At 43.8% G+C, this 22,893-nt stretch overlaps 1 protein-coding gene across 1 annotated transcript in view; it reads left to right on the forward strand.

Annotated features, from left to right (window-relative positions):
* The first annotated feature begins 3,606 nt into the window (after positions 1-3,606).
* Positions 3,607-22,893, forward strand: part of IDE (insulin degrading enzyme) — a 30,888-nt gene continuing 11,601 nt past the window's right edge. Inside the window, exons 1-15 of the mRNA XM_078599581.1 lie at positions 3,607-3,684; positions 5,445-5,629; positions 9,132-9,339; positions 10,498-10,667; positions 11,179-11,301; positions 12,146-12,258; positions 13,498-13,660; positions 14,163-14,255; positions 15,155-15,246; positions 17,924-18,004; positions 18,392-18,495; positions 19,252-19,354; positions 20,039-20,164; positions 21,248-21,330; positions 22,200-22,344. Coding sequence (XP_078455707.1) covers positions 3,620-3,684; positions 5,445-5,629; positions 9,132-9,339; positions 10,498-10,667; positions 11,179-11,301; positions 12,146-12,258; positions 13,498-13,660; positions 14,163-14,255; positions 15,155-15,246; positions 17,924-18,004; positions 18,392-18,495; positions 19,252-19,354; positions 20,039-20,164; positions 21,248-21,330; positions 22,200-22,344 — 1,854 coding nt within the window. The 5' untranslated portion in view covers positions 3,607-3,619. The remainder of the gene's footprint in view (positions 3,685-5,444; positions 5,630-9,131; positions 9,340-10,497; positions 10,668-11,178; positions 11,302-12,145; positions 12,259-13,497; positions 13,661-14,162; positions 14,256-15,154; positions 15,247-17,923; positions 18,005-18,391; positions 18,496-19,251; positions 19,355-20,038; positions 20,165-21,247; positions 21,331-22,199; positions 22,345-22,893) is intronic.

The following is a 22,893-nucleotide window of genomic DNA, read 5'->3' on the forward strand; positions in this document are numbered from 1 at the left end:
ACTTTTCAACTCCATATGGTAGAAGTATACGGTATTATATTAAGCATATATATTGTGACAACATCGAAACTCATACACAGCACATCGTGTAGCAGCTAACCGGTAATACGATGGTGTGAACGGACAGGATCGATACTCTCGATGGGTTCAGAACCTGATTCTGTCGTGATGTCAGAGGGTTGAGGCAGAACAGCTGAGATCCTGGATTTCGATTCGAGCAGCCTCAGAGATTATGTGTGTCTCAGACATAATTGACTGGATGAAATGTAATAATAAAAATATGGATTTATTTATTCTTTACTGGCATATGCTAGCTCAGGGCTACATTTCTAGGGGGGGGGGGGAAGGTTGAATGGCATACACATGCTGAATACCCAGACACAAAGTAGTGAAACAACCTCTAGACATAACGGTGATCCCTCTCAGAGGTGAAGTGAGTCTGTGTTGTGTAAATGGCATGGATACAAGACGCATCTATCTTTTGACATTCCAATATATTTATTGCAACAATAAATTAGCAACAATAAAATCAACATAATTGCCTCACCCTCCACATTCGATGTATCCTTTATTCTAGCCCGACGTAAGCGTTCAAAAACCTTGACTTTAACTGTCGTGATGGATTGTAAGACATAACAAAAGGGTCAATGGTCTGTTCATTCACAACGGAAAAAAAACAACAGTAAGTCCAATGTTTTTCCGCAGCATTTGATGAAACGGGAAATCCTGCATTAGATTCTCATCAGCTTATCTGCAAATTTAAGTCCAACTCTCGGTCCATCAGTCTCTTGATCCAGAGAAGCCAATTGCTTCAGAAAGCCAATACTGTAGGTTCATTGACCCACATTTTCAGGATATACTGCTGATGAAATTCTAAAAATAGCAACAGAATGTGTTATTATAATGCTATATTTAGTCACAAGAAGTCTTTACGATTTAGGCAAATTTGTACAATAGCATTATCCACCAGTAATTTGATTAATAACATGTCTATAGCGGTGTTACGTTATTCGTTCAAGAAGTATGTGCCGTCATTTTGATATTTTTACATGTGTCTTGATTGTATAGGTAGGACTACCTTGGTTTAATGTATATTGTAAAGCATTGAGATGCCCTCCTTATCGGGGGCGAGTTTTTACTAAAAAATAAATTGAATGAATGAATGAGAATTTGTATCGTTAAGCATTAAATGCCCTCTCACCCACCAGTGCCACGCGAATGTAAGAACAGTCGGTTTAAACACCTTGCCAATCACTTGCGGGGTTCACAGTAAATGCTATCGGTGCGAGGACTTGCATCAACGCTAAGTGCACCACTGATTACATTTGACCGGCATTACACACACACGGAGAAAAAACAAGAACCCCCCACGTCTATGTTTTTGGCAACTCCCGTGGCAGAATAAAAGCCACGCGCCTTTTGCGTCACGCAGTCACCAAAAACCATCAAACCCAAAGAGGCTCATTCGCCTCACGATTACGTCACCTCCCCCCACTCCCCAACCTCCCCCACCCTCTCCCCCCACCCTCCCTCCAACCCCCCTCCCCTCCAACCACCCCCACCCTCCCCCCAACCCCTCCCCCCACCCTCCCCCACCCTCTCTCCAACCCCCCTCCCCTGCAACCACCCCCACCCTCCCCCACCCTCCCCCCCGAAGACCCGCAATTGGATTTCCTAACCCGCATGAGCGACCGCCCTGACGGTCTCATCCCACCGGCGGGGTGGGGGGGGGTCACTCTCTGGTCGTCAGCGGGCACAGCGACGCGAGCCGAGCCAATCGCTATCGCTCTGACGGACGCGTCGGGGGCGACGTGAGGAGGGAGGGAGGGGGGGCGACGGGGGATGGGGGCGGGGCGGTGGGCGGGGCTAGAGCGCACCCGCGTGTGTGCAGTGTGGAATTCAATATCCCGCGCCGGTCCAGGCGCGTTGGGCCCTTGTCGATTCCCATCGGTTTCGATTTCGGAATCGATTCTGGATCGATTTAGGAAACTAAATAAATGTGCCCGGCTGGAGAATCGGGGGTGCTGTGTGGCGCTGCTCACACGAAAGGCACACGTCACGGTTCCTCTCTGCGGCACACATTGAGATGCGGCACACATTTGCCGCCTTCATTCAAGTCAAATGTCTCCCCGTGTTAAATGGTCTGGGTTCCCCTGGTCATTGGTGGAAATTCCACATTCCTATGACTGGCAAGCAAGGAGGTGTCAGGTGCCATCGATAGGGCCACCACTTTACAAGTGTAGACAACACAATCGAACTGAGAGCTCGTTACTAACACTTTATGCAAACATTTAATATTAATTTAACACGTAGGCTTTCGCGACCAATATTATTCATAATAAACGTTTATGAGTTAGATCGCGTTATTTCTAAATGTGTCGTAACCCTCCACCACCCGACACGGCCAATCAGCAAAAAAGTGTCACGTTGACAAAAGACAAATAGTTCACTACTTTAGCCCACCGGTGTGTTGAAGAGTGAAATTGTAAATGTTGTGGTTTCACTCTTCAACGCTAAAGTAGTGAACTATTTGTCTTTTGTCAACGTGACACTTTTTTTGGTGGAGGGTTACGACACATTTTTAATAACGCGATCTAACCCAAAAACGTTTATTATGAATTTAATATTAAAATAGCTACGTATAAGTTAGTGCATTAAAGATTGAAATGTAAAAGAGTACAATAGTGTTGCCAAAAATATCAATATGGAGCCTCATGAACTGAAATGAGTACCAACATATTTGGCAGTAACTGTGCAGGAAAGTCTTGTGGAGCTAAAGCAATGCAACTATAATAAAGTAGCCACAACTAAAAATAACAATTCCGAGCGTTAACGAAAATAAAGGTCGTGTTATCTCTCTACAGATCTCATAGCTGCCAACCCCTTATGAGTGCCCTACCTTGTTACAGACCAACTCAGACCTTACTGGTCACCTCGTGCCCTTATACATCGCAATGTTCATCCTACAAAGCCCCATCTCAAGGGAGAAAGACAAACACAGAGACTAAACGCATTTTTGCCCGCATTGAAACGGCTGTACGCCGTATGGACCTGAAAACTAAATTTCCATATTTGTGGTTAATTCAAAGAACCAAGAATTTGAATTCCTGCAAACAAGAAAGTTTAAAGTCAAAACTCTATTTCCCTGTACAAGAATACGGGCTAAACTGTATGAGTCTACAGGTATGAGTGAATGTTATCTTTCACTTGTTTAACAATGGCATAGGAGTGTAATATAAAATAATCGTCACGTAAAAACAATCGTTATCAGAGTAGTTATGGGGGAGAAAACATGTTTAACTGAAGACTAAATTTAATCACGACGTTTCGGGCACAACACACGCGCCCGTCATCAGGTGGGACAACCACAGCAAGAAACAATTGCTATATTTCTACGTGACTTTACCGAAAGAACCAAAGAGTATTGATCACTGCAATCACAAAAACTTCAAATCGCGATTCAAATCCCAAATTGCCACCACCGTTGTCGATTCCGCAATAACTGTACAGGCGGAGTCGCTAGAATCGATTTTTCGACCGTCACGAAGCGCGCGCACCGCTAATTCAACGCTGTGGGGAATCGATTCCAAGATACGGAATCGCGGATCGATCCCGGGGGATGCTGCCACTTGTACCGCTGTGCGGGCGGTCGCTGCTGCTGCTGCGTTGCGGCCCGGCGCGGAGGCGAGTCGGGCGAGCAACGGGGTCCCTGACCCCGTGGTGGTGGCGATTGTGGTGGTGGTTGGTGGTGGTGGTGATGGTGGTGGTGATGGTGGTGGTGGTGATGTAGCGCTGATGAGGGTGGTGGTGGTTGTGGTGGTGGTGGCGTGCGGCCCGTTCGGTCGAGGCCGCTCACGTGCGCGCGTCCCTCAGAGAGGGTCACCAACAATCATGGGGGTGGTGATGTGGTGGTGATGGTGAAGAGGTGATGTGGTGGTGATGGTGAAGAGGCGATGTGGTGGTGATGGTGAAGAGGTGATGTGGTGGTGATGGTGAAGAGGTGGTGTGGTGGTGATGGTGAAGAGGTGATGTGGTGGAGATGGTGAAGAGGTGATGTGGTGGTGATGGTGAAGAGGTGATGTGGTGGTGATGGTGAAGAGGTGGTGATGGTGAAGAGGTGATGTGGTGAAGGTGAAGAGGTGATGTGGTGGTGATGGTGAAGAGGTGATGTGGTGGTGATGGTGAAGAGGTGGTGTGGTGGTGATGGTGAAGAGGTGATGTGGTGGTGATGGTGAAGAGGTGGTGTGGTGGTGATGGTGAAGAGGTGATGTGGTGGAGATGGTGAAGAGGTGATGTGGTGGTGATGGTGAAGAGGTGATGTGGTGGTGATGGTGAAGAGGTGAAAGTCACAGTCACCCAAGATCAGGCGGGTGGTGGTGTGGTTGTAGTAGTTATATTGTTCGGAGTGGTACCATCAGTGGTGCTGTTAGTGTCGGAGATAGGGGTGGTGGTTGTATTTCGATAAGTTATGTCATTGTTAGTCGTGGTGGTGGTTTCATCACTGAAGGTGGTCGTGGTGGTGGTGTCATCAGTGGTGATCGTGGTGTCCGTGATGATGGTGTTAGTGGTGGTGCCTGTTGATGGCGTTGGTGGTGGGCGGTGATGGTGTTGATATGTCAGTGGTGGTGATGGTGTCCTGAACAGTGTCAGTAATTGACGGTGAAGTCATCATCAGTGGTGGTGATGGTGGTGTAAATCAATGATGTGTGGGAGGGATTTTTGGTGGAAGCGTCAATAATGGTGTCAGTGATGGTGGTGTGTTTGGTGGAGTTCGAGGTGTTATTGCTGTATTTGGTGTGGACGTGAGTGGTTTAAGTACTGACACGTAAGTAAGTCGTTCCAGTAGTGTCAGTGATGTCGGGTATTGTTGGTGACGAGTTTCTCTACTGCTGACGTCAACGCTGTTGCTCTTGGAGGTGATAATGGTGACATTGGGGTTCATGGCCATGTGGCTATGATCATCGGTATCGCCACTGATTATTTTTTTTATAAGCACCACTTGAGTTGGCTGTTAGCCATTTAAATTATCTTTGGGGTTTGGTGATGCTTTTAGTGTCATTGATAATGGATTTCGTATTTAAAGTTATTGATTGTGGCGAGGCATTCGGATAGGTGGACGTGCTAATTTATTTGGCGTTTTGTGGTGATAGTATTAAAGTATTCTATTACTATACTATCACGTTTATTGTCATGGTTGGTTTGTCAACACTGCTGCTGGCATTGCCTCACTGTTGGTGTCACTCATCGTGTTGCTGTTGTGGCTGTTGTTGTTTTCTTGTCATCTTGTTAATGACCACCTCTTTTTTTTTGTTTTACAATATTTTAATTCATAGATAGCATAAATCAATTCACATAAATAAAGTGCTAAATGTCAATATGAGAACCGGGACACCCCGTTAACACCAGCTTTGTGTGGCTGCTCGACTTTGGATTTGTCCCACCAGGTTAATTTCCAGTCGCATGACCATGACGGCCGCGGTGGCCGTGAGATCCGTAGCTGCGGACGTAGTGAAGTCGGTGGAGGATCGGAGGGAGTATCGTGGCCTGGAGCTGAATAATGGCATGCGTGTTCTCCTCGTACGGGACCCAAGCACAGACAAGGCCTCGGCTGCACTGGATGTACACATCGGTGAGTTCCCCACGTGTCCGCTCAGATATTTACGTTTGCACGCAGTGCAAATGTGATTGGAGTCTCGTTTTTTTTTTGCCGACGATCGGTGTTGGTGACACTGTCAGCTATTGGCATGGACGTACAAAAGCTGACTTTACCAATTGCAGGCAACACTGGAAAACCATGACTGTCAACTTCACTCTCATTATCTTGCTCAGTCCCGTGTTTTCCACCGACGGTCAACATCTCTCGTATGCACTCGCGGTGTCTACGGCAAACTCTCCCGTCTCCATACTCACTTTGTCTCTCATGCGTTCATTATCAAGGACACTGTTTCACAGCGCACCTTTGTATACATCGCAGATTGTAATGTGTCCGTGCCTCCCATCTCCCTGACAAAAATAGATAATCAATATTAATCGGCTCTCATTGGTATGATAGAGAACGTTTAATGAAATTGTGTCATTTAATATATTCCTGTATTTGCACTTTTAGAATTAAAGCCTGTTTTGGGCTTTTTGTGCAATAGCCTTGGCTGAAGTGTGCTGTCTTTCCTCTGTTTCCTGTCACCAGTTTTCACCACCGACCGACCATCTGCTGAGTAGCGTAACTTTTTATGGGGATGGTATTGGAGAGGAGGAACGTCTTTGTTGATGTGTTATCCCTCGCCCGTTATCTAGACAGAACAAACGCCACACATTCCTCGTTGCTGTTTACTCTACTTAGACGTTGTAAGAGGCGCCCTATGATTACTATTTCACTACCTTCCGGACCCAGCTGTGTGTGCACTTTGTATAACAGGCTCTGAACACCAGCTCTTTATGTAATGTGACAGCGTACATACTTTTTTTTCTCGAAAGTAATGAGATTACAGATTTAACTTCAGCTGGGCTCTCAGTGCTGGGTTTGTATTGACTGAGGAAGTGACTTGACCCTTTAACATGGAGGGCTTGGGTTGAGTTAAGGCGTACAGGATAAGTATTGATTTCAATGCTAGCCCATCCCTCCACGTAAACATTTCTCCCTGAAGAGATTTTGCATTGGTGTACAGTTGTTGGATTGACCTTCTGCTGTATAATCATGCATCAGCCTGACCTGATGGTGCTGATGTGAGGCATTTAACCGTCTGTGATGTGTGTGCGTGGATTCACATATCAGGACGATGAGCTATTTTGAACAATAACGGTCTCTAACTATTTTTTAAAATCAGAAATACAATATTACATTTTTAATAGTTTACACCTTTTGGTCAAGTATGTGTTTGTGGTAAGCTACATCTTGTGTTCATCTCAAACTGTACCTTGTGTATTATGGACTCATCGCTCTGTCCCTTACTGTAACAATGATCAGACTGGGTGACCTGGTGGTTATAATGCTCAACTGATAATCGGCAGGTTGTGAGTTTAAGTTCCTGCTGATTGACGTCTCAAAACGATTGTTCCTTCGAAGTAGACGAACCAAGTTTGTTACTTTGTAAGAAGTCATCGGTCATTGTCGGGGGAGATCTGCCTCCACAATAAAAATGTTGAATTACCACTTCTGGTTTCGTGCTGCCAACAATTGAGATGGGTGCCACCCCTCCTTGTGTGACGTGAAAAACATGTTGAGATAAGTTTTCCGTAACATTTACCAACTCTGTTTGAATGATCGGGACACAAAGATTTTGGCAAGGTGCGGTGGTGCACACGTGTAGTCTGTAGCGTGTTTTTAAAAATAACATCTGCAGGACTTCAAAGTACCTATAGAGAGCATTACAGCCAGTAGGTTTCTGACCAGTGTACTGGATAGAGTGGTTTAGGACTTATTTCTTGTGTTTGGCATTTCTCAAGGTACTCTGTTGTCCTTGCACAAAAACGATAAAGCATAGATAATGATTGAAAATACAAAAGCAGGACTCTCTTAATTGTGAGACTCATTCAGGCTTTCCATATAAATAAAATAATTCTACATTATATGTATACCATATATGGTAACAAAACAATGGTAAATAAGTAAATGTGTCTAAACAGATCTTGTAAGCCTAAGAGTCTGCCCTTAGGAAATATAAGATTTGTTTTCTTCAGTGAACGTCTATTCACAATGACTGTGCATTGAGTGTTTGTGTACGCAGCAGTGAAGACGTGAATTGCACCAAAATCTAGGAGCTATACGTGTGCACTTGTGAGACATGTTCTGCTCATCTGCCATTTGTTATTGTTCTGTTGCATGCTGCATTGGGGACAGCTGCATACTTAGGCACGTTTGCTCCTAATAAAGGGTGTCTTGTGAAGTGGCGTGCTTTGTGTGGTTGCACCTGAATGATAGCGTGTATGTCCAAAAAGAAGTAATATTAATCACATCAGACCATGTTATAATGGTCCTAAATCCCTCACTACAATATAGCAGCATGAACCACATAATGAAATTTCGATTTTTCCATCTCAAAAATTCACATCCCCCGATGGTTTCTGGTAATGAAGGTGGTGTGAATGCACCTGATGGCAGATGATGCTCAAATAGCATTTCCCGGGGCACTCGGGAATGGTACTGTAATACCTGGCAGTGGTAAGGGTTGGTTGGCACATTAGGTATGACAAGGAATTACAAAAGGTGGTTTAATGAGTAATTCTGTCTACTCTAACAACAAACACCCTTTATCAAATATAAATCCAAAATATAGGAAATAGGTAAAATTAGTGATTTAACTCATTGATGGTATTGTGGGTAATGACATTTGCTTATTTTCAACATATCAGATAAAATTTTATTTACATTTTCCAGCATGTGAATGAGGCTAAAAATGTCACTCAGCTCAAACTAGCATGTCGTGATGGTCACTTCCATTAAAAGCCCTGAACTAGTAGTGAAAATTCCATAATACCATGCAAGGAGCAAGTTTATCCATGGGGAGTCTATTTGTTTACTTCACATAGAGGATCACCTGTTTTATTCATCCAAAAAGGGATGATGGGCTCAGTCGAACCCTCATCCAGATTGCATCGGACTTGCTAACCTCAGCACCCCTGGCCATGTATAGTCTTACAATAATGGTTGTATAATTGGTAAGAGGTAAATTTAAATATTAATATCATTATTTTTTGTAACTCTTACTGGGGTTTTTTCTGTCACTTTTTTTTTTACAAAATCTAAATTTGGCTGCCTAAAGCAACAAATGTATACTCTTTATAATTGGTGGATGGATGGTGTTGAAAAGCCCTTTTTAAATGAAATTTCCTCTCTCGCATGTCTCCACACATTGCCACAAGAATCTTTACTTTGTCTCGAGATGTCATGCCATCAGAGGTCGCAAACGGGTTTTGTTTCCTTACCCGTACCCGGCCGCACCAGGGTCGCAAACGGGTACCCGTACCCGTACCCGGCCGGGTACGGGTAGCCGGGTATCGGGTAGGGTACGGGTATCGGGTACCTGATTGCGACCTCTGCATGCCATTGAAACGATTTGTAAAATCACGATGATATAAAAAATGTCTCGGTGGGAGTTCCATACGCACTCACTAAACCGTGCGCACCGCTCAAACAGGTTTCTTATCGGACCCCGACAACATCCCTGGACTGGCTCATTTCTGCGAGCACATGCTTTTCCTGGGAACGAAGAAATACCCCCAGGAGAATGAGTACAGCCAGTTCCTGAACGAGCACGCGGGCAGCTCCAATGCTTTCACCAGCGGCGAGCACACAAACTTCTACTTCGATGTGTCGCACGAGCACCTGGGCGGCGCCCTCGACAGGTATTTCCCTCCACGGCCACGCAGAGCCTGGGGCACGGACGGCACAGCGCCGGGATGGCTTCAGCAGTTGTCGAATGCGCGACAGGATCTGGAAGAGGAATCTTGTCGATTGAATAAAAATGAATAGCCTTTTTACCCCCTTTTCCAACAAAAATACAGGAGTTGTTAAGATGTTCAAACAGCAAATAGACACCTATCAACCTATCACAAGGCGTCAAGTCTGCATTAACCACACATGCTTGTGGAAAACATGTAAACAAACATGCTTTGATAATGTATGCATTGTCCTTCAAAAGAATTGGCCTAATGAGCGAGTGTTGAGAAACACTCACCCGTTAGCTTGGATTTGGAGTTACAATAGCATTGCTTTTAAGCCTTCCGCCTCAATCCCCTCATGCAGTGTCATTAGTGGCGTTAACGCCCACCGCTCAGGAGATTTTTCCACATGAGCATTGTTGTTATTCTGTTTCGTTAGCCCGAGTGGCATTATGCAATTAAAGTTAAGGTTTCATCACGCTAATAGGTATTTGAATTAAAACCGTCAAGGCCTGAGAATATTTCAAAATTGCTACGTGCTCTGGATGCACATTGTAAGTTTTACACACTGTAGAAATTGCTTTGTATTTAACATGTTCCGCATTCGGAATCTGTATCTTTAAGTGATCGAATGTAAAATGATGAATACTGTTAAATCAGAGGTTACAATACAAATATTGGATCTGTTTCACATCTTGGCAAATGCACTTTGTTTATTGGCAAAACATTTACTGCTGTCTCTTATCAACCGTGGGGGAAATCTGCAAGGTAATGTGTTTTGGCTGTTACATTAGGATGTTAAACTGGCCCATTAAGTACAACACCCAGTATGAGTCATTCGTAATTTCAGGGCTCCCAATCTCAAAAGGTCATATCCACCCTTCATATATTTAACACGTAAGGAAATGCATTTGATAACACCTCAGCTCCATCATCATTAACGCTGCCTTATGACAGCGTTCTGATTTTTACGAATACCATGCTGCAGACATTAATCCTTTCTGTATACTGAGCTCCACTGTATTTGATAAGCTTCTTGCAAGCCGCTGATTCTTTTAATAATCCAGTTGCCTACGGAGGAGACGCCCACGATCGGGATAATGTCACATTTTCCTGCTTCAGGTTTTCCCAGTTCTTCCTGTGCCCACTCTTCGATGCAAGCTGCAAAGATCGCGAGGTCAATGCGGTGGACTCGGAGAACGAGAAGAATCTCATGAATGACTCCTGGAGGCTCTTTCAGCTGGAGAAGTCGACTGGAAACCCGACTCACCCGTTCAGCAAGTTTGGCACAGGTCTGGATGAATCCCACAATCCCTTTTCGCCTGCTCAACACACTGAGTGCTATTACATATTTTATTGCTGAAAAATAAAACTAAGCTACAACTGCCAGCTCTATTTTTTTGTCTTATCATAACCACTAACCAAATGGGGGAGCTTGTTTTTCGCATGAGGACTAATGCACGATTACAATGTCTAATTCTGGTTAACTCGAGGCGCTTTTGCCTAAAAGTTTGACCAATTTGTGAATAGTTTTTATCGTCAGTTTTAATGATGTCACTTTTGTAACTCTTGACTTGTAATCACATTGCTAATGATAAACTAATTTTGTGATGCTGTGTTGGCAGTGGTGCACAAGCACAATGAACAAAAATCTCGACACGCTCGTCAACATCGCTACCTTATATTTAAAATGTTTCTGTTTAAGGCATTATTCTTTTAAGGCCGTGATGTTCTTTTAAAGCATTGTTGTTGTTGAGTTGGTTGGGTTTTCAAGTAATGACATACCCTCATTATCTTTTACAGGAAACAAGTACACGCTCTCGACCAGACCATCAGAGCTCGGATTAGATGTCAGAGATGAACTGTTAAAATTTCATTCCAGCTATTACTCATCCAACCTCATGTCACTCTGCGTGCTTGGGAGAGGTTAGTCATATAATATTTAAAAAAAATATTTTTTACATTAACTCGTGAACACCCAATAAAATCTGCAAGTAAAACGAGTTTAATACATCAGCACTTGCACTTCTAATTGAACGAGGTCATCCGTGTAGCATAAACATCATACAAATCTAAACGCTTTTTTTTTCCGTGTGATATTTTTGCAATGTTGGTTTCCTGAGTTAAATTCACTCCAGCAATAAACATATCTAAGTAATTTTACTCCAACGTCCATTAAGGGGTCACAGGCGTGTTGATGTGGGAGCTCTAACCCAGTTGCCAATGGATGTGTCGCTGTAAGTAATGTAGTAGGGTGCTGCATTTTTTATGTTTCAGCAACTTCTCTTCTCATTGCGTCTGCTCGCTAATGCCACGTCAAGTAAATGTGTTTGTCTGCTCAAACATGGAAAATGGCAAGGTTTAACTCCATTATCATCCTTGCTCCAGAAGTGGAGGTTCCACATTCCCATGTTGGGGCCGGTCAATCCACAGGATGGCATTTGTTGTTTTCCCACAAAGTGGTACTCTCATTATATAGACCCAGATTGGTGATAGGCTGAGCTCTTCAGAGACTGGGATTTGAACTTAAAACCTTATGATCATATGTTGAGCACTAAAACCATTGCACCACAGTTAAGACTCTGTGACGTGGCATTGGGTGTAAATCTGTCCCATCTGCATTCCCACTCAGCGTATTTACCGCGGCACTCTGCTTTGTGCGTTGGAGTTTCCATTCTTCCCTTCACACGCATTGACCTATTGACCTAAGCTCGGTTAACGCTCCAGGCGTCGGTACTTCTGTATTGATAAAGGGTGTTTGTTGTTGCAGAACCACTGGATGAGATGATGGAGATGGTTGTGAAGCTGTTTGCTCAGGTAGAGAATAAGATCGTGCCCATCCCGGATTTCCCTGATCACCCCTTTCAGGAGGAGCACCTCAAGGTAATGATGATACTTTCCATTGTAATTATCATAGACATCATTAAATTAAATGTCATGAACTTTTGGGCAGTGGTAGCGTGTGCCTGTAATCCAGGTCTTTGGAGGCGACGGTTGGTGGATCACATAAATGTGAAATTCCCTTCCCATGGGTGTCACGGCGCCATACCCTGGCTTTCCAGAAGAAGGCGGTAAAGCAATTGTAGATTCCACCTATTCCGTCTGTATGGACTGGAGCGTTACCCCTTCGCGTCTGTGGATATTCTCCGCCAGCAGTGTTGCAAGATAGGAATTGCAGGGCTGCATCTTTACCTATCTACAACACTAGCATGTGGGTTGTTTGACCATACTGCACCATGCTGGGCAGTCCCGGGTTGCCTCTGACAGGTTCAGATTTTATTTGTCACCGATGTTAGCCTTGGCTGGGAATCAAACTAATTTTGTCGTTTTTTTAGAGCAGTTTACATAGCACTGTACCACCGCTCCCGTTATATGAGCCCAACATTTCCACTTCAGGTTCAGGGCTGCCAATACAGATGAACACTGCAAGCTGCTTACTTAACCTCGATGACACTTTGACCTTTTTGAGTTGAGGGTAATTACAATTCATCATTCGCCTTCAGTTTCAGTATAAATGGCCCTTGCGTCTATGTGCACAAAGGCGACTTGACTTTAAATGAATTCACCACTTTTCAGCCAATGTTGAGTTTTCTTTTTGGGAAATAATAGTAAATGTCATAGTTGATGTACAGTATATAATACAGGTGTTTTTCATCATATTCTGCATGCTGTGATTCCCACAGAGTACATTGCACATTCTTGCTGCAGAATAAACAACAAAATACTGTGTACCTATAAGACATGCAGCGTTTGTATTTAGTATTCAATAGATTAAGTATTCTTAGTCGATGGAAGTCACAAGCCCTGTGTAATTGCCAGTTGTCACCTGACTGAGGTCACGTTGCATTTGGTCACATGATGCTATTGGCAAAGGATTGTTGGCCACCAAGGCCTCTATGTGGAAGAATGTTAAGAACACCTGAAGAAGGCTGCATGAGCTGTGGTGTTTTAGCCTATATATCCGATACATCCTGGATGAAAGCTTCTCAAGGCCTGAGATGGCATTTCTACTTATGTTGACACTCAAGAGCAGTGTTTAACGCGTTTATAAATGTACATGTAACTCATGCAGTACTTTAAATGTGTGTATTTTTTGCTGGTGCCTGCTTGCTCTGGTGACAGCTGATATACAAGGTGGTGCCTGTCAAGGACATCCGGAACCTCTATGTAACGTTTCCTATCCCGGACCTGCAGCCACATTACAAGTCCAACCCTGGCCACTATCTCGGCCACCTCATTGGCCATGAAGGGCCAGGGAGTTTGTTGTCCTTCCTGAAGACCAAAGGTGAAATTCGCACAGTGGGCAACCACATTGATAGTTACATCCACCAACATCTTCACGACCACAATTGCAGTTGCCACCACCATCATCTTCACCACCACCAACAACAATAAAACGAGCACCACTGCCACTGTAATCACAACCACCATTAGAATAATCACAACCACCGCCATCAACAATTGCCCTGCTAATGCAGCTGTTTCTTGGGTTTTCAACTGCGTGTCCCCCATCTACGGTATCAATAGCCTCATCATCAACTACAAAATTAATCAAAGCAGGTGACAAAATACACGCTGCTGAATGCCTATTTTTACCTGAAACCATTCTAGTTTCTCTCTTTCTAACCACACAAGCCTGAGTATTCTTATTAGCTTATCGAACCTGGAATGGCATAACACGCTAGACATATCCATTGCCCTGTCTGTCGGTGGTGTGATCTGGATTTGTGAACAAGTAAGTGAGGCAAAAAGGCTGATTTGTAAGCATGTGACACTGCGTCATCCAGGCTGGGTGAACATGCTCGTCGGAGGACAAAAGGGTGGCGCTCGCGGGTTCATGTTCTTCATCATCAACGTGGACCTCACAGAGGAAGGACTCGGTGGGTTCCGCATCAACCCCGGGCTTCACTGAAGCACCATCCACGAAGCGCGTAGCACACAATCATAACTCCAAAGAGCCCGTTGTTCAAATTAGGTATTGACCCCAGTAATGGGTGTAATTATACATTTGTGCAACGCCCACATTTTATTCCCAGACTTATTCGTTTTGTTTAATTCCATTAATTGTATTCCTAATAAATCTTGATGGTTCAGATGGGCTTAGGTGATTACTCATTTAGCAAGGTGCACGTAATGAGAACAGAGTGGCTGTGATTAAATGCAGCAAGGGATTTCAACTTTCTCCAGACTAAAGATTACTTAATGGCATCCTTTGCTTTTGGCTGTTTCAGAATGAACAGTGTTGTAGATGAATAAATGCAGAAGCATGCAGCAAACTAACGTTTGAATGGAGTATGCGGGTTTGCCAAGATATAATATAAAGTCCAGCATTCTCATGATTCAATGGAATGTTACTACTCCTGCTTTTGTTGGGTCTAGTACACAGTAAGCTGTCATGATGATGGTAATAACCACACCCTGCTGTGCACATAGAGGGCAGGTGGTGGCTGCTAAAAGTTAATATTTTTTTACTCACTTATGCTTTTGAGCATTGGGGAAATGCTCCTACCCATTGGCAGCACTGTACCAGTGGGGATATTCCCTCGATGGGGCCAGTCTCATCACAGGGCAAACACTGACTTCCTACAAATTAGTACTTATTCAATTGATCCCAGAGGGATTAAGTATTCTTCATACGATACATACCACGCACCTCTTTTGTGGTGAAAATTGGACAACATTTGGAATAAAAATAAAACATTTCTTTTATCATGTGAATCATGAGAACCATTTTATGTGTTTACTATCCCACATTTGTTGGTTTGTGTTCCTTCCCTAGAGCACGTTGATGAAATAGTGCTGCACATGTTTCAGTACATCAACATGCTGCGGAAGGAAGGACCAGTGCGGTGGATTTTTGAGGAATGCAAGGTAAACATTTTCACACGGCATGCTTTTTCTCTTTCAATTTGTACCTCATGTGAAGGTATTAACTCCTTTGGCTGCCCACAGTTGCGCCTATCAAACCTCAAATTTATATCCTTGTTTTGGCATTCAAGATATGGGGGGGGGGGGCTTGCACAAAATTGTGAATTTGTCAGGAAAGTAATTGCCCATAACTCAAGATTTTTCTCCTTATTTTGCAACCCAGAAAGGTGCTCGCTCAATGGCTATAAAGCAAGTAGGCTGCCAATTCGTCTGTGGACATGTTTTAGAGTTGTCTTTATTTATATGTGGGTTTTCTTGGGACACTGTGGTTTACTCCAACACGCAAAAATGTTACTCAATAAGGAATTGCACAAACATCGCGAAATGGGCTCACTCCTGCACAGCGCTTATGCTTTTTTGTGGTCCTAAAATAATTGTTTTAATTGGGAGTGATGATTGTTGCACAAGCTTCTAATCATGTTTTACTGCGCCATATTCCTGCGCCTAAATATTGTGTCATTGCTCAATGTGGTAACTGTTACTCATCAACGGTTTTGTAAGAGATTTGAACCTGTTTTTTTGCTTTCATAAAGTACATAAGCCAAATTGAATTAACAGTCTGGGAACCGTAATTTCCATTACCTTCTCAGTGGCTATGGGCCCCACAGAACATTACTATATTGGCATTAAATGTAACGAGTGGAATGAATTAAACTCTATTTTAATTCAGAAATTGAGCTCGCTTGGGGTCTCCAGAGGACATCCATCAGGTGTGTGCCAGTACAAAGTCAATTGCTTGAAATCTGGTGATTGGTCAGTTAAAAGCATTGGTCTCACTGGCATGGGCCATGTGATAAAATGGTCCGGCTTGTATTCCTCAGCTAAATCAAGTTCAATTCCTCCTGTGCTGTGTTATGGTATGTCGGCATCCTTTTGTAAAATATTGAAACGCCCCAAACAGATTTGTGGTCCACTCCAGGGTGAACTCCCGGGAGCTTGTAATTGTTATGTTTAATCTGTCTTAATTATTTAAATAAATTGAAACGCCGCAGTAATAAATAAATAATGGGCTCACGGAATTATGGCAATTGTAATTGCCAATTACCGTTCTGGATAATGTTCCAATTACAATCACTCTTTTATTCTTAATTGCAGTGACAGTTCTGCCAGGTCTGATTGGAATCAAATTTGTAATTTCATTTTGAAACAAAGGGCACGTTGCCCATGTGAGAACTCTTGTCATTCCTAAGGCTTTAGCAACTGAATTTTGGATCCATTAATTGGCCTTTGTCTAGAACATTGACGGTGCTGCCTGCATTTTGTAACCAATAGGTGTACATCTCCATGCGTTGAGAACATACTTTGATTTGATAGCAAGGAGTGATGTATGCACGATATTACTTCAATACATGGTGTTGTAAATTGTACGTAGGTTGCATGACATATCTCCAACATGTCATATCTCCAATGTCATGCAGCCTACATGCTTTTAGCCACCAGATTGAACAAGCATCAAAGCTGAACTTATTTATAGTGTGGCAGTTAAACAACAAAGCAATGGATTACTGGTTTCATCACTAATAGGAATAATCAGTGTTGGACAGATGTGCTGTCTTTTATGCCACACATTGTATAACTTGAGCTGTTAGGGATTCAGACTCTGTCTCCTCGACAGACCTCTTCTCCACCTGAGGACGGCTGCTTGAGTTGTGGCCGAAACGTCGTGAGAATTATTTTATTATGTTTTATTTTTATTATTTTAGTATTTCCATTCTACGTAACTTTACCGAAAGAACCAAGAAGATGAATCCCTGCAGTCACGAAAGCTTTAAATCGAGACTGTTAGGGAACCTAACGTAATATTTAGATAATTTGTCTGAGCTTAAATATTGGCTTAAAGCATTCGTGACTGCAGGAATTCATATTCTTTGGGTCTTTCAGTAAAGTCACATAGATAGGTTCAAAGAAAATAACAAAAAACTTTGACGTTTCGATCGCAACACAAGCGGTCGTCTTCAGGAAAAGGGGGGGTTAGCTTCCAAAGGCATACTGTTTGTAAGGGTTTGAAATGATCGTAGCTCAAATGTCAGCAGCCAATGATAATGTAAGTGGTGGGCAGCCAAACCCGACGGTGGTTGGTTTTCCACCAATCAAAGAGCTGCCAGGTGAAAGTTAGCAAGTTAATGAGAGATTAGCAAGTTAATGAGAGATTAGCAAGTTAATGAGAGATTAGCAGGTTAATGAGAGATTAGCAAGTTGATGGGAGATCTCGGAGCCGCAACCGAGGGGTCGTCGGCGCGCGAAGTAGCTGTGTTGGTGTGAGCTTGTGAAATGGGTGTAAAGCACAACTAACATCGGAAGGTGGTAGGATGGGAACATCATAGCCAGTTATGATTTAAACATCGTTGTAGTCTTAGTTTTTTTAAACGTCGTAGTTTTTTGTTATTTTCTTTGAACCTATCTACGTGACTTTACCGAAAGACCCAAAGAATATTGTCTGAGCTTGCATACGTTTTCCAGCGATTATTGTAGATGGGCGATTTTTTTTTTTCCTGTGCAACATCGTCAAGGGACGATGATGATGACTAGGGATGGCGGAGGAGGGCTGAGGTGTCGGTAGTGACGAGGTGCGATGTGATGATGGGACGGAGAGCTGTGAGGCTGCCATGTGTTGCCGCAGGACCTCGGAACGATGGCGTTCAGATTTAAGGACAAAGAGCGGCCCCGCAACTACACGTCACACATCACCGGCTTGCTACACGTGAGCTGATTGCACCCTCGCCCCGCTGCTTACTGACTTATGCTGTTGTATGCATACATTTAAATATACAGTGTTTGCAGTACTGTGTGCTTGGGATCACAGCTATCCACAATTATTTTCCCATTAGCCTATCTTGGCACCAAGTATTTTGACATCTTGCCACTATTCTTGTTTTTTTTTATGACATCATCACAACCCGTGTCAAAATCTACACTGTTAAAATGTATTCCCCTGTATTTTGGACATTCAGATGCCTCCAGCAACCTGACACAAATTCTCCCTTTCACGTAGAAGGCAAGCGGAGCATTCATCTTTAAGTGGTGGGTAGGTTAGACGATGCCTGGGGCTGATATTTTCTCACTCGTGCTCAATGGCTTGTGCACACAGTACTATCCAATCCGGGAGGTGCTCGCTGCAGAGTACCTGCTGGAGGAGTTCCGGCCGGACCTTATTGAAATGCTGCTGGACAAGTTGCAACCGCACAACAGCAGGTATGGACAGCACGGTCCAGCTTGGCAGCTATCCCATGTGTGCCTGGTAATGCTCGGCTTGCTAACACGGGTGCATGCAATGTAGTACACTTGGAAGAAAGGATGCTTTAAATGTTACCAACTCACACATCACAGAAACTGAAAACTGAAAAACAGAGAACCATGATTCCTGCCAGGGGGCAAATTTTTTATACAACACATAAAAGTGTCACAGATAAACGAAGTCCTCCTCTGCCTTGTTTGTGATTATCGGCAATGCATTTCTGGAATAAAAATATGTGACTCGGGTGTTGGGTATGCTGTTATTAATAATTGTGTTAATAGCATTTCTGTGATGGAAATGCTGGTATTTTAATACCTGTAATTGAGAGTTTTAGATAGAATACCTCAAGAGTCAAACCGTGTGCATGCACAATGGCTGGGTGAGTAACTGAGGAATATTCTGTGTGTGTGCGTGTGCTCATGTCGAGTGGGGAGCGGTAGTGCAACGGTCCGCGCACTGCGCTACGGACCCGGCAACCCGAGTTCGATTCCCCCACACGGCCAACACCAGTGACGATGATCTGAATCGGTCCTGGGCCTCCCCTAAGTTGACTCAGCCTCAAATGAGTACCTGGCCACCCACTCTCTCGTGTGCTGTGTCATCCTTCATAGGTGCTACTCGCTAACAGCACTTGCCAAAACGTTCTGTTAAGGCTATATGGGGATCTTTGTATGTGCGTGCATTTTTCCAAATTCTTGCATCCACATTTGCAGGATTGCTGTCGTAGCAAAGGCGTTTGAAGGGCACACTGACCAGGTGGAGCGGTGGTATGAGACGCAGTACAAGCAAGAGAGTGTCTCGGAAGAAACCTTTACGGTAGGGAACGGGTCGTGTCAGAGTTTCCCGAAACCCTTGTGACATCAATGTTTTTCCTTTACTGGATTATCACTTGCAAGCATTGTGTCCATTATCCATAGCGTGTGTATATCTTTGCATGTGTGTACCTTGTAGCCCTGTACCTCCAAACAAGTGTAGAAATTAAGCAAGTCTCAACAAAGCTGTATGTAGTATGTTGATTGTGGTGACATTGCTGAGTGGTAGTGCATTTTCTGCTAGTTTCAAAAGTGTGCGGTTTGAACCTAGCGGCTTCCCTGATTAACACTGCAGGTATATTAAGCATAACATATGCGCCATCTGTTTTGCAGTGCACGTTAAAGATGGCGTGACGTTATTTGAAAAAGAGTAGGCCAAATTTGTCAAATTCGAAAATTATTCACAAATTTACAGTTGGGTAAAGCCACATAGCAACATCGCCCCTACTTTGAAACTACTGCAGATTATAATTGTCTGTGAAACTACTGCAGATAATAATTGTGAGACATAACGCCTTCGTGAACGCATTACGCTGTAAGAATGAAGCACATACCAAATGTGCTCATTAATTCATTTGCTTTGGGATTAAATAAATTACACTGTTTGCTGATAAATGTCTACTTAAACATAAAAGCTCCACATGTATATGTTTTCTTGTTGAAATGTATCTGTGTGTGGCACATACAGAAGTGGCAGAATGCTGGTCTCAATGAGCACTTCACTCTTCCCATGAAGAACGAATTCATCCCGACCATCTTCGACATCCTGCCTCTGAAGGAAGAGATCACCCATCCCTACCCGCAGCTCATTAAGGTGCCTGCCATGGGCTGCACGTATAAGCAGATCCCAAAGCCCGACTGAGGACAGTAATGGTTACGTGGCAGACCGTGATCAAAGAGCAGTGCTGTTAAATCCAGTGACCTGATTTAAATTTAATCTTTTGGCCTTTGTCAAGTTCCCCCACCTGGCTAATGCTAGAAATAGAATCTTTGTGCACTTCGCACACAATATCCCTGGTTAGTTTTATCAAGCATGAACAGAGGGTTTAAAAAAAATTAATTGAACTGACAGTTTCATTCACATTCAGTGGCTCATTGTACATTCAGTATTTCAGCGGTTGTATCAGTGGGCTGGTGCAGCCTAAACAAAAAAAAGGTGCATTCAAAGTTGAAGGTAAATTGTTGCCCAATTAAAATTAGCATAGAGTGATGTTCATCTCTGTTTTATGGCCCTGAGATAGTGGTGACATTTGCCATTTCTATGGCAGGGCCAAAACAGACACATTTTAGAAAAAAAATTCAGAGACCAGTTGGTGATAATGAATCCACAATTATACTTTCATGCACGGATGGATCGTATGAAAGAGAACGAACACAAGCGAGTCTAATGCACCATTTCTTTAACTCTTAAGCTTTTACAGGTTTTTTTTTAAGAGTCCAGAATGTGTGGTATGTGTGTTGATGGTTTTGGGTGAATGTCAGTGGTTGGAATAGAAATGAATAGCATCTTCATTGGTTGCATTTGTGCGCTTGTTTTTTTGGAAAAATATGAAAACACTTCTGTGTGTCTTTGTGTGTGTTCTCACGTGCACTTGCGTATGGACACAAACATCACACCTATGCTAGTTTGTTAATGCACGTGCATTTGTGTTTTGTGGCTGTGTCTCTCAGAAAACTGCTCATGTGTGTGTTAGCATAAAATGTGTGCTTAGAAATGCAAGCGGAATTGGTCAATCAAAGGTTAAATTTTGTTATCCTTATGCATGCGTGAGTATATGAAGAGATATGTATATGTTTGACTCTCACACAACATTAAATGTGTGTGGGTTTGAGAGTTTAGGCTTCGTTGCAAAAATTAAAACCTAAGCTAGCATGTTTGGGTTGTGTGTGTCTCCAGGATTCTGCCATGAGCAAGCTGTGGTTCAAACAGGACGATACCTTTCACTTGCCCAAGGCCTGCCTCAACTTTGAGTTCTTTAGGTATTTTGTTTCATTTAAGTTTGCCTATTGAACATGATGCCGCCTGTCTTGACATTTCCAAACAACATGGTAGCTTCGTCATTTAACATTCACACCTTTGTTGTACCACGTGGGTTCATGTGAGTCAGTCTGTGCACGGGCATCAGCTTCTGGTCATAATCATCATCCATCGTAAATCCACTGCTGGATGAACGTCTCCCACTTCCAATGGTCCCACGAGTTATTCTCATCACTCCATCTTCACGGTGATCGTGCTGCGAGGTGCGATTCCCACCTCTGGCTACCATTCTGCACTTGTGGACTTGGGCAGGATACTTTGCTTGTCCATTGGCCATCAACCCTCCCTGCAGTATGTCCTGCCTGAGTCCACTGGGTTCTCCTCACAGGCAGTATGATGTCACTCATTTGCATTTGTTCTAGGGTCCATGAATTCCTTTTTTTCTTGTCTCCCGGTGTAATTCTCAGCATGCCGCTCTCCGTGATTATTTGAGTACTTTTCTGCTTCTGTTCCGTTGCGTTTGTCAGTGTCCACGTTTTTGATTCGTAACAGGTAAAGTTAACTGGTCTGAGGCATTAATGAAGGGACTGCATTTTCAGTAGCTTTTAAACACCGCTACAAAACCATACCACTGTAGTCATGAACACTCCATAGCTGCATAAAAAAATTGATTTATAAACCATTTTTTCTAAGATTAGGCCTGCATATATCCTGCATATATATTTTTCATACAAGCGTGTCAGTGACCAAGGTGGTGCTGTTTAATTGCTCTTTGCTAGTACATAAAATGTGTATATATATATAAAGTAACCCTAGGATCTCACGGCCGAGTCTCCCTCACTCGCCCTGTCCCCCACCCCACCCCACGTAGCCCCTTTGCGTACGTGGACCCGCTGCACTGCGACATGGCCTACCTGTACGTGGAGCTGCTCAAAGACTCTCTCAACGAGTACGCCTATGCGGCCGATCTCGCGGGCCTCAGCTACACCCTGCAGAATACCGTCTACGGCATCCACGTGAGGGGTCCCGGGGAGGAGTGTTGGGAAGCAGGGAGCATTGGGCCAAGGTGGGAGGGGAGGTGTCCAGTGACCGCACGCTGAGCTGTGTTGGAGTAGGGGGTAAAGGGCACAGCACCTGGCCAATGCAAGGGGGTTGTGATTGCTTTATTGAAAATTAATAGGAGACTGGGGGACGAGGGGTTGATACATCTGGTATGAAGGGGGGGGGGGGGGTCAGGGGGGAATGTGATTCGTGTACTGACTGGGGAAAGTTGGCGAGTTTTTGGATCTCGGATAAAGCCGAGTGTGGGGGTTTGCAATCGGTGTGCTCAGCTGTGGAGGGGCGGGGGTGAGAGGGGAGTATCTGGCTAAGGCAGAAGAGGGGAACTGTGCAGGTTGTATTAATTAACGCTGGCAGTTGGCATTCTATCGCCAGCTATAACAAATCGACCCCCTCGAGATTCAATGAATTGTCATAATTCATGATCTCAGTTTAATTCGAGAATTGATTATTTTGGTTAACAATTGCGCTAGATCGTGATATTCCAGTTGCTGCAGAGGTCACGT

Source organism: Lampetra planeri, chromosome 12, assembly GCF_965212315.1.
Source record: "Lampetra planeri chromosome 12, kcLamPlan1.2.h2, whole genome shotgun sequence".
In the NCBI taxonomy this organism is placed as follows: Eukaryota; Metazoa; Chordata; class Hyperoartia; order Petromyzontiformes; family Petromyzontidae; genus Lampetra; species Lampetra planeri.